This window comes from Protomyctophum parallelum (assembly GCF_964188405.1).
Source record: "Protomyctophum parallelum genome assembly, chromosome: 3".
Lineage (NCBI taxonomy): Eukaryota > Metazoa > Chordata > Actinopteri > Myctophiformes > Myctophidae > Protomyctophum > Protomyctophum parallelum.
The window spans coordinates 20,033,811-20,050,744 of record NC_139698.1 but is presented as its reverse complement, the minus strand read 5'-3'; the positions used below and the strand labels follow the sequence as shown (position 1 = coordinate 20,050,744).

General features: G+C 43.5%; 2 protein-coding genes across 2 annotated transcripts in view; one reads left to right on the top strand and one right to left on the bottom strand.

The window, feature by feature from the left end:
* Positions 1-329: 329 nt before the first annotated feature.
* On the bottom strand, positions 330-1,969 carry LOC310856582 (zymogen granule membrane protein 16-like; the record flags this gene model as incomplete). The annotated part of the gene is made up of 3 exons (XM_083762054.1): positions 1,917-1,969; positions 1,080-1,218; positions 330-554 (listed from the first exon to the last, which is right to left on the bottom strand). Exons 2-3 carry the CDS (start codon positions 1,215-1,217, stop codon positions 330-332), a joined length of 363 nt encoding a protein of 120 aa, XP_083618180.1. The 5' UTR covers position 1,218; positions 1,917-1,969.
* A 5,457-nt stretch (positions 1,970-7,426) lies between these two features.
* LOC310856181 (acyl-CoA dehydrogenase family member 10-like) overlaps positions 7,427-16,934 on the top strand; it is a 17,361-nt gene continuing 7,853 nt past the window's right edge. Inside the window, exons 1-7 of the mRNA XM_083761426.1 lie at positions 7,427-7,600; positions 10,544-10,620; positions 11,207-11,390; positions 11,878-12,026; positions 13,866-14,060; positions 14,569-14,727; positions 15,021-15,210. Coding sequence (XP_083617552.1) covers positions 10,573-10,620; positions 11,207-11,390; positions 11,878-12,026; positions 13,866-14,060; positions 14,569-14,727; positions 15,021-15,210 — 925 coding nt within the window. The 5' untranslated portion in view covers positions 7,427-7,600; positions 10,544-10,572. The remainder of the gene's footprint in view (positions 7,601-10,543; positions 10,621-11,206; positions 11,391-11,877; positions 12,027-13,865; positions 14,061-14,568; positions 14,728-15,020; positions 15,211-16,934) is intronic.

The following is a 16,934-nucleotide window of genomic DNA, read 5'->3' as shown; positions in this document are numbered from 1 at the left end:
ACTTCAGTCTATATTAGTAACCTATAGTATTAAAGTTCTATTGTCTTTTTTTTATGTCCAATTGTATTTTCATTTAAGTTCATAAAGTTAACATACCGGTAAGTATAACTAAATACATTTGAAATGAAATAAAAAATTATACTTTTCAGGATCAAAAATAGCAAAAAAGGATTAAGAAATAGCAACAAAAAAAAGAAAGATAATTCTGCAGGATTTCAATTCTAATATAGCAAAAACAATTATTGTTTTTGATATGACAGTATGCAATGTGCAGTGAGTGTGGAACTATAGTGGCCCTCTCCATCTTCAAAGTTAACCCCACCCCTGATCTAGTGCAACTTCTTAGACATCTTAGAGGCGGGCATGTGCATCTTAGACATCTTGTCGGAGGCGGTCACGCTCCAGTGAGCTCCGATGGAGGTGATCCCGGAGCCGTCGAAGCGTCCACTGACCAGCTTCAGCTCCGCGTCAGGGTGAACTGGGTAGAAGTTGAAGGAGTAGCCAGTGGGCTGGCCAGCTGCCAAGAAGTGGCCTCGGTTGGTCACGAAATACAGCTGCAAAAGAAACAGGAATTGAGTGTTCAGTGACTCATTTCTAAAATCTAGATGTGAATATGTTGCGTATAGCTATATGCAAATGTATACTACTGTAGTGTTGGGGAAGCTATTTTGAAAACGTTTACTTCACTTTGGAAGAACTACAGTGATTCCACCCTCAGTGGCAATGCATTTATATATAGCGCTTTCATCCAAAGCTTTACTTAGATTGTTTATTACATTCACACACTGATGGCGGAGGAAACCATGCAAGGCACCAAACTGCACATCGGGAGTAATTAGGGGTTCAGAGTCTTGTTCAAGGACACTTCGACACTGACTCTCGGGGAGCATGCAGGGATCGAACCGGGAACCTCGCGGTTCCCACCTGGTGGCTCTACAGGCCACTCTACCCCTGAGTCACCCACACATAATTGTGACGAGGGAAGGAGCTATACGGTTAGTGTCATGAAATAGATAGTTTACCCATAGTAATGTGTTTTTGGACTGTACTACACAATGTGAGTGGCATTGATTACTTACACTGTAGATGTATTTACTGGAATGCCATTTCCCAGAAATCTGAATAATGACCTCGCCATCACGCAGCTCCATCTCTATTGCGGTATGGTAGACGCGGCCGACCAGCGCACTCCAGATGCCATCATGCTGAAACTGCATCCTGTGTGTGTGTGTGTGTGTGTGTGTGTGTGTGTGTGTGTGTGTGTGTGTGTGTGTGTGTGTGTGTGTGTGTGTGTGTGTGTGTGTGTGTGTGTGTGTGTGTGTGTGTGTGTGTGTGTGTGTGTGTGTGTGTGTGTGTGTGTGTGTGTGTGAGAGAGAGAGAGAGAGGGGGAGAGAGGGAGGGAGGGAGATAGATTTAGAGTGAAAAGAAAGCATGCAGGTTTGTTGCCAAATGTTATAGATTCTGTCAGCTTTCATTAAATAAAGAGGCATACAACATGGCTAGTGTAGTTCAGGTTCAGAGAAAACATGACAACATTGAGCTGTGACCATTTTTATCGCAAGACATTGAACCCTTAGGTTCTACTTGACCATTAATGCTCTGCATACATACTGTATGTGTGCAGAGCACATCTTGCAGGCTGCGTTCCTGTGGGTCTGGAACTTCTGCAGTCCCCCCGGGGACCCCCACGCGGAGTTGCACCATTCACTTCACACGGGTGTGATTTTTAACATCCTAGTTCGTATTGGGTGTTGCCTAATCTACTGGATGCTATGCAGGAACGACAGAAATTGCAGTGTGTTCTAAGCTGGAGGACTGTTGAGTCTTCGGTCTGCTGAACGCCTATACATTATCTCAATACAGGTCAGGGAAAACTATTATGTTAACTTTCTACTGTTGTTGAGCTGTATACACACCCTGTGATGTAGGAGTTATAGACCTCCCAGACCCTGATGGCGGTGATGTGTCCCTCCCCTATGGTCTGGTAGGGGTTGCCTGTCCCTTTACCCACTGCTAGAGAGTAGCTGTATGAATCGACAGTCTCGTTGGTTGCTGGAGAGACAGAGAGAGAAAGAGAGAAAGAGAGAGAGAGAGAGAGAGAGAGAGAGAGAGAGAGAGAGAGAGAGAGAGAGAGAGAGAGAGAGAGAGAGAGAGAGAGAGAGAGAGAGAGAGATATGACATGAGCATGAGAGGGATTGATATTAAAGGAGAATTCCTTAATCTTACGTTATTATACAGTATATCCAAGAAAAGAATGGTACAGGTGTGAGTGGTGGGCTTAATATCCGGTATATTACTTAATGCTTAAAAAGAAAGACACACAGTGCGCACTTCCGGAAGTCTCACAAGACGATAATTACTTCACCTGTGATTTCATCCAAAGTCCCCTTTGGAGGCCCATTTGGGACACAAAGACTGTGGAGAGATTTGAGTTATTATGAACGATATACAAAAAAAGGAAATCGGGTGATAACAATAAGCGATTTATTCGACGCTCGAAGTGCCAGTGGACTCTGGATGGAGTTATGAAAGTATTCACCTGTACCACTCGTTTTTGGGATATAATAACATTAAGGTAAGAAAAAACCTAGTCTGGTATTCTCTGTTAACAGTCACTAAAGACATACTTTTGTGTACATTACATTTACACACATACATTTCTGTATTGTGTTTTACGTTCATCTTTTTTTTTTCTTTTTCTGTATTGACAGTAAGTGCACATGTATGCCATGTCATTGAATTAATAATAGATTCAGTCAATATTATTTAGGTTTGCATTATATCTGTCTGTCTCTCTCTCTCTCACACACACACACACACACACACACACACACACACACACACACACACACACACACACACACACAGTCACACACACACACACACACACACACACACACACACACACACACACACACACACACACACACACGCACACATAGCGTCTAATTACTCACAGGCCCATGCTGAAGACAGCAAAACAATCGCAATCACAAGCAGTGAACCGACGGCCATACTGATGCTGAGTTAATGACACTGGAAAGAGAAAATACAATTACTATAATGTTATTAACAAGTACATTTTCACTATAGGCCTATACAGACAGTACAGTAACACACAAGGCTGTGGTATATTGTGATTATATCACAGCTGCGTATATTGTTGCCTTAAACACCTGCAGTAGGCTATTCTACCAACTACCACCCTGTATTGTTGCGATTACAGTATATTAAAAGGTTGCATGCAATTGACAAGATTGAACCTCAATTTTCTGTGTCATTTAGTATTCACGGTGTATATACAGTATTTGACTCTGAATATTTGGAATGCACATTGAAGAAAACTAAGAATCTAATTGTTCCTAAATAGTGCATGTACCTTAAAATCAGTTTACAGTCAAATCTGTCCGATTTCACTCAAATGTGTCTCAACTATTCTAATTCTAAATGATTCTAAAGTTTGCACTATACAGTACAGTCAGTCAATGTACAAACAGTATATATCACTATCAACTGAGATAGCACGACCAGCACATATGAAGTTTCATCAATGCTAATTTAGTAGCCAAGCTGTCTTCAATTTCTAATGTTAATCTTTTGCAAACAAGCTATTAAGCGCAAGAAGAAAACATATATTGTGTATACGTTTGTGTGAGCGGGTTGTATACCTAGCTTCTTATTGTCATGTGAACAAACAGCTGTGAATATTGCATTTTATTCCATTGCATGCTATTGTTCCCTGTATGCCTACCTGTGTGCAGCCAGTCTGTGAAGTCAAAGTCAGTCCTCCTGTGACCTCGGTCTGTGCTGTATCTGATCCTCTCAGACATCATTATTTATATGCTCTCTTAGAGTATGTGCTGACATTTCCTGGTAGGTGTCAGTTACTGGGAAGTCGGACTCGGACGTCAAGAACTTACACTGAAAAGGGAGTTAGAATCTCAAAGGATAACTGTACCGGATTGTCTGGTTGAGTCACCATTATAAGGAAATGTGCCCATAATCAATCAAATGTGTCTGCTCGCTCATACATACAGTAAGTTACAATGAACATGCAACATGCGTTTAATATTGAAGGTACATTTTTCCCACACACACCATGCCCATATCCCCCCCCCCCCCCCATCCAGTCCCAACACAACAGTGGTCCCCCCCCTGTGTCTCATAGGAGGGCTGTGGGCAGTTTAGAAACCGTGACATCATCATTAGGAAGATTATTTTTGAAACAAGATTTTGTTACAAAAATGTTTAGATTGTCATTGTCGTGAGAACGATGGCTTCCATTTTCGCATTGCAACTTTTCAGGACTAGAAAGCCTGCAGTTTCTATTAGCTTGTATTCCCCATCGATAATGTCACTGGAAGACGGTTTCTGAACTGCCCACAGCCCTCCTATGAGACACACACTTTTTTTTTTTCATGATTATTACTATTATTAGTGAGGACCTATTATATGAAGATATAGGTTGAAAAGTGGTGAAGTGGTCCTTTAAAAGAAATGTACTATGATTATTTGTCCGTATAGGTCCAAAGTTCACGTGTAGACGTTTTTGTGCATTTTGATCAAAGATCCTGGGAGGAGATACATTTTAACAGTTTTTAAAGGTCAGAGGTCAAAAGTCAGAACACGAAAGTTGTTCGGCATGAGGAGATACATATGTGTATCAAAGTGTCATTGCTAACGGTCAAACGGTTCATGAGATATTCACGTTCAAAGTTTGCATTTTCAATTGAGTGCTATAGCGCCACCATTTGAGGGACAGCGAGTGCATTCTCCGGCAGCGGCAGCAGCCACGGCGCCGCCGCCAATTGCCGACAACAGCCGTGGCAGTGTTTCCTCTGCTGTGGCAGTGTTTCCTCTGCTGTGGCAGTGTTTCCTCTGCTGTAGCAGTGTTTCCTCTGCCACCGGCAAAGCCTCCTAATCCGCCACAGACCGGCGGCTGCCAGCAACTGCCTCTTGCTACCGGCACCTGCCGCTTGCCGCCGGCACATGCCGCCACCTGCCGGCACATGCCGCTTGCCGCCTAACCTAACCCTAACCCGACATGTGCCGGCGGCAAGCAGCATGTGCCAGCATGTGCCGGCATGTGCACGGCCGGTCCGTGGCGGCATGTGCCGGCAGGCGCCGGCACGTGCTGGCGGCAAGCGGCAGGTGCCAGCAGTAGCCGGCATGTGCCGGCGGCAAGTGCCGGCGGCAAGTGCCGGCATGTGCCGGTGGCAAGCGGCAGTTGCCGGCAGCCGCCGGTCTGTGGCGGATTAGGAGGCTTTGCCGGTGGCAGAGGAAACACTGCTACGGCAGAGGAAACACTGCCACGGCTGTTATCTGCAATTGGCGGCGGCGCCGAGGCTGCTGCCGCTGCCGGAGAATGCACTCGCTGCTTCTGCACCATTTGGCCAATCGTCATGGGCTTCGCATAGTCGCTGTTTCGCATGGCCCTCTACCAGATTACCGCGTTTCGCGAAAACCGATTGCACCGTTCAGTCAGAACTTCAATTTTTGGCGGAAGAAGAAGAAGAAGAAGAAGAAGAAGAAAACAAAACACAAAAACAATAAGTGACCAAAGTCACTTCGTGACTTCTTAGTCCCTTAATAAATTCTTACAAGCTCTACCATCTGTTTCAGATGACCTCCTCACTGTTTGAGTTCTTATGCATTGTTCATTTTGTAAACCTTTTCTTCCCTTTGCATTTCCTGTAATTTCAAGCAGAGTTTTGCGTGCGTAACAAACAATGCTCTCATTTTTCCATCCTGGTTGGTGGCATACCCTACACCAGTGTTTCCCAACGTGTGTTGGAAATAGTGTAAGGTGTGGTGTATGTTGTAAGGCGCCTTACACCATTTCCTTGTGATGGGTTTCTGCTGCCAGCAAAATGTTTACCAAATACCTGTCCTCCCTTTGTAACATATGGTCTTCCAATAAATTACACTATTGGAACATCCGTAACTTTTGAATTGTCTTGTGTTTCATTTTCCAAAATACCTCTATTTTTGTTTCTTCATTTGCAAAACACATGTGATGATCCACATTGTGTAATCGTTTACTCTTAAGCTTTGGTATGGGTGGCTGTGGCTCAGGAGGTAGAGCAGGTCGTCCAATGATCCGTGGGTCGGCGGTTCGAATCCCGGCTCCTCCTGTCCACTTGTCGAAGTGTCCTTGGGCAAGACATTGAACCCTGCATTTTCTCCAGTGGTCGCCACCATTGGTGTGTGAATGTGGGAAGTGAGGACACTGGCGTTGACTGTTCGTCGCTTCACCTCCCAATGTATGAATGAATGGATGCTTTGAGTAAGCAGTAAGCACGTAGTGCATAGAAACGTGCTATAAAATGCAATCCATTATTATTATTATTGGTGCTTAATTTTTCCAAGAGAACTCCATATCTGCAAATTAGTGGATGATTCATGCATTTTCCACATCTTCGTTTCGTCCAGTATTTCTCTGAAATTTCTAAGTTGAGCTGTAATTTCTATTTCTATTTTACATAGCCTACAGTTAGTACTTAGTTGTTTATTTGATACTTATGCATCAATTTTAGGTATCCTATACATTGTAGATATCATTCGGACCGCTATTCCTTTTAGAATTATTTTTATTTAATATTAGTGTAAACATTGTAATTGGATCCACATAAAGTTTTATTCTTTATCTTCTATAAAGTTCAGAATTGGGTGATTACCAAATTCTCTTTCCATCTCTTTCCACTTTGCTATATAATCAGGATTACATAAAAATACATCTTCTAATTTGGGAGGCCCATCCATCCCATGCTATCTTTTGGCAGCCTCCCACTCAAGGGCCCTCCACCCAATATAAATCTTGATGTTGTCTTGTCTAGGCATAGGCTATTATATTGAACTTGGGGGACCTCTACTGGAAAGGATAGGAATAAATAGAGAAGCCTTGAGTTGGATTTCTTTTCATCAGCTATTTTTAGTATCTTAACTTTAGTAATCTAGAGTAATCTTAGCTTTTTTTTAGTTTTTTTTTGTTCTTGGTGTAAATTAGCCACTACAACTGGTTTAAACAACATTACGAAACAAGCCTAAAAAATTACTATTAAAGCAATTTAACAGACCCGAAGTGGCCCGAAGTGGCTTATAATAAGCTGATATGGCAACACTTCCGTCCGGTTACGTAAAGACCCGCCCCTGCCTGCCTCTGATTGGCCCCTCGTCATCCTTGGGGAGTCACGTGACCACCGGGTCCCCCTATGGTCCATTCACTTTGCTGTTTGCAGATCCGGTCTAAAAAGGATACGGAAATAACGTAAGAGTGCTGGTGTGGAAATGACCGGATACAGTAGTCGGGCTCCACAGCGGATCTGAGCCTAAGATCTGAGCCCTGAACAGTAAATAGAAACCATAAGACGCGAGTTTAGGTTAGTTAGTTTACTTTAGATGTAAATAGATAGAGAAATGCACCAAAGATATTTAAAAGTCTCTGGCTTTTGATACTTTTTTGAACAATGCCAATGTCGCTAATCAGCTAACACCAGTAATACAAAAGCGTTATGAGTGTGTGGTTCCTGTGTGATGCGTGGATAAATAAATGAATATGTAAACTCAGAGAGGACAGACAGTGGCTGGAGCCTAGAGCCAGGTAAGTGGTAGCCTCGGTCCCAGGCTTACTTATCTGCGAAGAAAAGAAAGGGTAAGTGGTAAACTTCACGCATACTTGGATACATACACATTACACATACCGGTACTTGAGCTGCTGGCTGACTGACTGACTGACTGACAGTGACACACACACACACACACACACACACACACACACACTGCACGTGTTTCTGAGCTATCGACTGGATTCTTTATTTACAGTTTCAAAGTAATACAAGCTATGCTAAGAGGATTTATAACCCAGGAAAGGCACTATATGGCTTATAATAATAATATCTCAAACTTATATAGCCTTTTCTGAGTACCCATAAGACGCTTTACATGGGTATTTACAGAGGTAACAACACAAATAAAAACAACTTTATTAGGAAAAAATGAAATAAACACTAAAAGCTATAAAAAACATTAAAAGACAATGAAAAGGCTTGTTTCCATTTGGGTTCCTTCATATTCAATTAGGGTGGCCACTAGCCCCTTTCGGGACCCTACGTAAAACTTTTTTGATATTTTGTTGAGTTTTACGTTGGGTCCCTGCTCGCTACTGTATTTTCGTATGGAAATTCCTAAATGCGGATGTGGAGATTCTCTCTAAAATAGGCCCCGCGGCATGTGACGCCATTATTTTCCTTGAGTTATTCTGAATTCGGTAACTTTAAGTAGCTATACATCCCGGTGCGAATATCTCCTGTGGCGCGGAAGCCGTTAAGTATTTTTAATCTTTGTTTGACCGATTTGGTCGCTTTATTTCTTCTTGTTTGTTTACCGTTTATTGTACCGCCTCCCGGTGTGCGGTTGGCTTGTGAGGCTACGTCCCTGCCTCTGATCTGCTGTGTCATAGCTATAGCGCCACTAGCTAGCCAGATAGGCGGTACAATGAGGTGTCAATAAACAAGAAGAATCCAAGCTTCCAAATCGGGCAAACATATATTAAAAATACTTAACGGCTTCCGCGCCACAGGAGATATTAGCAAAGGTATGTATGTGTACTTATACTTTACATATTCAGAAAGCCTCATACTGAAGAATATCGTCAAAGAGCGCGGGGAGGCGTTTTAACATGTACACATGAGCCAGTAAATGTTTTAATCAGGTGGCATGGACGACGAGGAACAGGACCCAATGCACTGGGTCGAACAAATGTCAGAAACTTCAGTAGCATTTGGGTTCTGCTTGGAGGGCTAGGTGGCCACCTGCAAGACCTCAGAAAGGAGGACACTTTTGCTGGGCTCGCTCCCCCGACCCCCCCCCCCCCCCCCCCTCCCAGACCCCCCCCCCCCCCCCATATATTATTATTATTACTACTACTATTGCACCTGATTTTCACCACCATCATCTCCAGCATTATGTCCACAGAGAACATATATTTGCTAATTAAATTAACCTTTTTAAATTATAGGGTACCACAAAGGCCATTCATTTTAGAATCAATCGGTGTGGGACATAGAATGATGCCAGTAGCCTATATGTTCACACAGCCTCCCTTTCTTTATGATGTCGAGTTCCTTGCTCCATTGCTCATTAAATGTAGTTTTTCATTTCGGCATATTTGGTTTGTTTATCTCTGCATTAACTATACTAAAGTGATTGTGAGAGCACAACAAACAAACCGACCATCCCACTGGCAGTGTTGCCCAGTTTTGGAAGAGAACCAAGCAACCATGTCTATGAAAACAAGCCCAAAAGAAGCCTGACTAGGCTTAGTAGCCTATATAAAACAAGCCTAAAGTCGCTTATAATTAAGCGGACATGGCAACACTCTGAACGTCTCCACTAGCCTCTCTCTTTTTAAGACAGTGTGGCCGGCTCGCTGCGGAGGCGGAGCTGAGCAGCGCTGCGGAGATTTTAATACCCAGGCAGACGACGTAAATGACAGTAAATTACACAAGCACTGTATATCACAAAAAACCGGACAATTATGTGTCCGGCCAGAGGTTGAGGTGGGAGGAGGACAGGTGGGTCTAAAACCGGACTGTCCGGCGTTAAACCGGACGTCTGGCCACCCTATTTCAATTCATCTGAGTAAATAAGCAGTTTTGTTTTATTTGCTTTGTAGTCTTGCAGATGTGGTATTTATGCTATTTTAATTTATTGTAGGCCTATTTATTGTTTACATTTTTGAACATCACATGCCAGAATGTAGAGACACGTGGATTCATGTGGTTAACTAGTTCTAGGATCATAGGATGACATGCATGCACCTGCTGACAATATTGAATAGGATCAATGGACAAACTGTTATTTTTCTTAATACTGTTGCTATTCTTTGATTATTCATAATAATCATATTATTCCTACAGTACTGTTAGAGGACATAACAACATATTGTTTACATTACCCGTACTGTAGCCTACCCAGTGTAACAATAAAGCAACATTGAACTTGAACCTTGAACACTGGTGTGTGTGTGTGTGTGTGTGTGTGTGTGTGTGTGTGTGTGTGTGTGTGTGTGTGTGTGTGTGTGTGTGTGTGTGTGTGTGTGTGTGTGTGTGTGTGTGTGTGTGTGTGTGTGTGTGTGTGTGTGTGTGTGTAAAGGGATGGGAATTGATAAGATATTCACAGTACTATGATAGCATGATACTATTGATAGAAACCATTGCCATTAACGATTCTCCCTATCGGTCCAATTCAAAGTAAAGGTCCTTGCAGACTGGACGCGTTTTACGGAAAACCGGTGGAAAAACGCTGCTAAAAATCCGAAAAAAGCAGCAGTGTGCAGGGACCTTAACTTTGCCCTGTGCAACTTTAGTTCACGCTGCCAAACAGAAAGGTCTGGCAATGTCCCAACGACATAAACATATTAATAAATCGCTATCGCGGTTATTTGAGTGACAATTAATCGACCAGTACAACTTCTTAATCGTGTACAACTTCTTAAGTGGTTTTTCTACTCTGATTCTGATCACTCTGTTTGCATTTTCCTCAGAGGATGAAGATGCTCGTGCTGTGAGGAGGATGATGAAGATGACGACGGTGCGTGTGCAGGGTGCTCACGCTATGAGGGTAGGCCTGTCACAATTTTTACATAATGGCCTGATCTAATAGCAATTACTTGACATAATCACAATTATTTGACATAATCGCAATTACTTTTGCATAATCTTCATAATCGTAACATTTTCTCCAAATTGCTACATGGTAGTAGAGTTGCTATTTCTGCATTTTTTTCATTTTCTTGAAAGTATATTATTGAAGGTAAAAGGTATCGTTCCTCCAAGTTGTACTGCTTGTCAAAGGTGTAAGTTGCAGACTTGAAAAGAAAAAAGGGAATCCAAGGCACTCCGTCTTCACATAATTTATTGATGAGCAAGGCAAATAAATAACAGGACATTGCGCGTTTCGACCAAAAGGTCTTCGTCTGGGTCTATATCTACCATCTTGGGAAATTGGTCACCCTTAAATACAGCCAGGTATATTAGTAAAGGTGTCTTCGTATATTTAAGTTATTGTCTGTCATCTGTCATATCTGCCCTGTGCAATTTGTGATTATTGAAGCCAATGTCCAATGCCCAAAACACAATTAAATTGTTAAACGCAGTTATTTGTGTGAGTATTAATCGTCAACTTAAAATGTGTAATGGTGGAACAGCTCTGTGGAACGACGCTGTGCCCGTCGTGGAGGTCCCTGCATTGGTCAGGACGTCCGCCGACGCCCTCCCCCTCCTCACCCCGCTCCTCCAGGTCTGTGACGCCCCCACCGCCACCCCCCTACGAGGCGGTCATCTTCGACATGTATGGAGTCCTCCTGCCATCGCCTGTCACCTTGGCAACAGGTTATACTGAACAGAGCGCGATCATGTTTCTGTCACACGCACAACACAACTGTTGAAAAGCATTCGCACACCGGGTTAAAATGTCTTATAGCGACAGCTGTGTGTGTGTGTGTGAAGCAAGGTGAAGCAAACACTTTTTTTATTTTATTGATTGAATACTTTATTAGTCAGAATCTGAAATGTTAAACATTAAGGCTAAATGGATAACCCAAGATTAAGATTTTATGGAAGATGTTTAATCTGAACATAACGATTGTTTGACTACTTCAACATGCTCTAATCTTAATAACCGGAAATAGCCTATACACAAACTCTCAATGCATGACACATTGAGGGCTTGTAGAATAGGCTATACTTTCGGCTGCCCAACATGCTTCCATATAGAAGACGAGGAAGGCTTCTATATGGAATCCAAATGACTGAAATCAGTCAAATGATTCCTGAAGTTGTATCCACCCCCCTGCCTCTCTCTCTCGTTCCTGTCCAGAGTTTGAGCGTCAGCACGGTGTACCTCTGGGTACGTTGGGCCGTGCCATCGGAGCGGCCGGGCGAGACGGAGTGTGGCACCGCTTCATGAGAGGCCACGTCGGAGTCCAGGACTTCATCCAGGCCTTCGGCCAGCTCTGTTCTGACCTGGTGAGTTCATCTCTCTCCACCTAGTTGGAAGCAGTGTTGTTTTTAGCAGCAAATTTCTATTTTAGTTTTAGTCATAGTCTTGAATAGTTTTCATTTAGTTTTAGTCACATTTTTGTCACCCGGAATGTTTTATTGTCTAGTTTTAGTCGACTAAATGTCATAATATTTTAGTCGACTAAATCTACAGGTGATTTAGTCGACTAAAATGTATTTTGGCGGGCCTTGATGCCGTCGTAATGACTGATTTGACACGCTGCGACGCGTTGTCAGCTTGTAGATCGGCTATTTTCAGCATGCAACCAAGTGTAAAATGACTTTTACTGGATCTCTTGTCCACTAGTCCCCTCCTAACATTTTAGTCTAGTTTTTATCTGTTGACGAAATTGTCAATACATTTAGTCTTAGTTTTAGTCACCATAGCTTAGTTTTCATTTAGTTTCCATTTAGTTTTCGTCAGTGAAAATAGGTAGTCGACGAACATTTTTCGTCTTAGTTTTAGTCGACGAAAACAACACTGGTTGGAAGACAGCTCTGTTCTGAACTGGCGAGGTTGCCGAGTTCATTTCTCAGCACATGTCTCCTGTTGGAAGACAGACACATTCCTCTTAATTTTTGTTTATTCCCTTCATCATAACATGACATTTTGAACACTATACAGGACATTGATGATAAAAAAAATAAAACATTCACAATTATTCAAAAACATTTCAATATGTTTCAAATTGATCTAGCTCTCAAGAGAATCACTGCTTGGGAAAGCAGCAGCCCTGTGGTCTAGCAAAGTGGGTAGAAAGGTCACCGGTTCGACCTCTGCTCCCCCCATTGAAGTGTCCCCGAGCAAGACACTTACACCTAATTCCTAACACCTTACCCGAACGCTCATTGGACATTTTTCATGAATTAAATACAATTTCTTCTTTTTTTCCAGTAAATTAATAAATTCCATACATTTAGGAAACAAATGTTTAAGAAGTAGTGAAAATAGCCGCTATTGTCAGTATTTTGCGTCACGGGCTAAAAAGTTTGGGAAACCAAACCACTGGTGTAAACGATGCCAGTCACTGTTGTCCTGGTCTCTGTATACATGCAGGAGAACAGATTGACAGGTAGCAGAGACATTCTAGTCTGTATACATGCAGGAGAACAGATTGACAGGTAACAGAGACATTCTAGTCTGTATACATGCAGGAGAACAGATTGACAGGTAGCAGAGACATTCTAGTCTTTATACATGCAGGAGAACAGATTGACAGGTAGCAGAGACATTCTAGTCTGTATACATGCAGGAGAACAGATTGACAGGTAGCAGAGACATTCTAGTCTTTGGTGTCAGATCAGATTCAGATAGACCAAACAGCGGTCCTAAGTTGGTGATGCCAAGATACCCAGCAAGCACGGTCAGGACCTGGACGAATTAGTTACGTCTCTCTATTGGGGCCAAATCAAGTCAAACCAAGACTACCGGTAGTCAGATCTGGCCCAGAATAACACCTGATTTCAACCAACATAAATTCTGCCCACTAAGACAGACATCCCTGGATGAATCAGAGCGAGTCCGATCGAGGCCAGATCAACTTATGTCATATCATAACTGGTCAGATCTGGTCCAGTATAAGCTATATTATTTCAACTGGTGAAGACGTCCTGGAAATGACGTAAATCTAATCCCCATATGGCCTAGTCCTGAACGTCACCGGAGTCACCGGAGGACGTCATCATTCATGACGTCATTTGGCTTGCCGGGTAACATTTAAACAAAAACACGTTATTGTCACAGTACGTCGGGTTTTCCTGACCCACATCTTCCCGTTGTCGTCGTCTCTCCCCCCCCTCCCCCAGGCCGGGTGCCCAGTTCCCATTGGTTCCTTCTACTCTGCCCTCATCGGTGAGCCAATGAGCAGGCCCGTTCCAGTGATGTCAGAGGCGGTACACAGCATCCGCAGGAGTGGCCTGAAGACGGCACTGCTTACCAATAACTTCCTGCTGCCTGACGGAGCACCCTTCATGCCCTTAGATCCCAGCGCCTTTGATGTGGTGTGAGATTCCTCGTACGCATTACACCAGTGGTTCTCAGCGTACCACCTCTCCACATACCTCCAGTATGACTTGGGTTCAAATACAGTAGCGTATAGCGTACACCTAAACTAACCTATTCCGTCCCATCCTATTCGCACAGGAGGCATATTCATTCTAATTAATATACACATATATAAGAATAATATTTTTTTCCACAGTTCCACAGAGCCATAACAATAAAACTGGGACTCAGTTCTCACACACACACACACACACACACACACACACACACACACACACACTGTGTTGATAATCATTTCATTTTAACTAACCCATTTACACTGATTCTAAAAACGCCTTCTAAATACGTTTTCTGAAAAAATATGTATTTTGTCATAGCAACAACAACGAGTTCCTGTATTGCGTAGTGACATTCTGTGTGTGCGTGTGTGTATGTGCGCGTTCATGTGTGTGTGTGTGCGTGCGTGTATGTGTGCGTTCATGTGTGTGTGCGTGTGTACCGTAGGTAGTCCAGTCGGTGACAGAGGGGCTCAGTAAACCAGACCCACGGATCTTTGAGCTCTGTCTGAGCAGACTGGGCGTGGCTCCGCAGCGCGCCATCTTCCTCGATGACCTCATCTTCAACACAGACGCTGCCGCCCGCCTCGGTATCGCCACCATACAGGTACGCACGCACGTACACACGCACGCACGCACACACATACAAACACACACACACACACACACACACGCACACTTGATTTCACCCCCTACGCTTTACACACACGCACACTTGATTTCACCCCCTACGCTTTCCTACTGTCTGTCTCTCCTACACTGTCTCCCAATTAAATTCAATAGGGCTTTATCGGCATGACAAAAACATGCTTACGCTGCTTCCCTCTCAGCTTTCCTACCGTCTGTCTGAATAAAGTTAGCGCGATTGGCTGCTTAAACGATGACGTCACGTCTCGCCAGGTGACAGACGCGGCATCGGCAGTGCAGGAGCTGGAAGGGCTGCTGGGTCTCCGTCTACGAACTTTGACCCCCGACACGTCCACTGACTCGTCCGACTCTCAACCAATAGGACGGCACCTGACGGCCAGCCAGCCGATCAAAGAGAAATTGACAGACTACCTCAGATCACGGCGACAACTGGACATTTCAGGTAAAGATTGTAGATCAGCTTTTTTTTGCAGTAATCCTGGTCTCTATTCTCCCTCCCCCTTGACCAGGCCTTGTGGTTAGAGTGTCCGACCCTGAAACTGGGAGGTCGGGGGAGGTTCAATCCCTGGCCAGGGTCATACCAAAGACTGTAAAAATGGGACCCAATGCCTCCCTGCTTGGCACTCTCAGCATCAATGGGTTGGATTGTGGGTCAAATCAACCCGAGTGCGGCGCACGCTGCGGCTCACCGCTCCAAGAGACGGGTCAAATGCGGAGAACAAATTTCACTGCGGTAACATGTGTGGAAGCTGTGGGCCTACTGGCAGTGTGCACAAGAAAGTAGGCACCACACCGTTAAAACCTTTTTTGTTTAAAGTGAAAGTGAAATAGTTCTGTTACACTGGTTAGAGAGAGAGAGAGAGAGAGAGAGAGAGAGAGAGAGAGAGAGAGAGAGAGAGAGAGAGAGAGAGAGAGAGAGAGAGAGAGAGAGAGAGAGAGAGAGAGAGAGAGAGAGAGAGAGAGAGAGAGAGAGAGAGAGAGAGAGAGAGAGAGGGAGAGAGGGAGAGAGGGAGAGAGGGAGGGAGGGAGAGAGAGAGAGAGAGAGAGGGAGGGGGAGGGGGAGAAGAAATTGGAAGTGGAAAACTTAGGCCCTTTCCCAATTCCTTTTTTAACCCTACCCCTCAGCCCTTGCCCCTTCCCCTTGTCCCTACATAATGAGTGTCAAGGGGTAGGGAGATAAATCATCCCCCTAGGAATTGGAACGTCCCTAAATATTGAACGTCCCTTGTAGATATTGATATACAACCTGTTCTCAGAAAATAGCTGATCTGCAAGCTCACTACAGGCCAGTGGTCCCCAAACTTTGATGGCATTTCTGTCTCTAGGACCCCCAATTTATATTGTAAAATCAATGTTAATTAACTCTGAGTGTACAAACTATCATTTAGCCCATAACCCACTTTGGAAACTACTTTCCATTTGATTTAAGCTGTAGAGATGGAACGTAAATATAACATTGCTGTGGTTATGATGAAATAAATATATTGTAATTTTGTCTCATGTTGGTAGCCCACCATGCAGAATGTAATTATAGCTCATTCTGACACCTGCTCAACAGTTGTACCTGATTAATTGATTATTGTTTGTATAGCATGGGTACAGATATATATACAGGGTTAGAAAAAGGAAAAACAATTTACAGTATAGAAATAAGGGGCTGTGGTCACTGTTCATTGTTTTTAATATCATTAAGAACAGAGTAATTTTCTATCAATGAAAATGCCATCGTGATTCATCTCCATCCAATGTACAGTCTGCACGGCAGCTTGCAATCTGTTCTGTAGCTGGTTTTCCTGGGGAAAAAACAACACCATTGCTAATTAGTTATGTAAGTTTTGCAACTTGTGGGGATTAGCTTAACATTGGTCATGATAAAACCATAGCTATCACTGCAGCGCAAGTAGCCAACGTTATGCAGTGACAGCGTTATGTAGGTACAGTAGGCTATTTCACGGCTTTTAAGAGCTCCAAAACAGCAGAATGTTGACATATCGTGGTCTGGGGGTCGGACTGATGCCTGCTAATAAGCTAGCTTGCATCCGAGTTGTATCACCGGCGCACCGGCGATAAGTAAAAAAGAATAAAGCGCCGATGCGGCGCCAAATTAATGGGTAACGTTGTATGAATGCAACGCCGTATCATATCGTTAGTTCACGTGAGGTAACG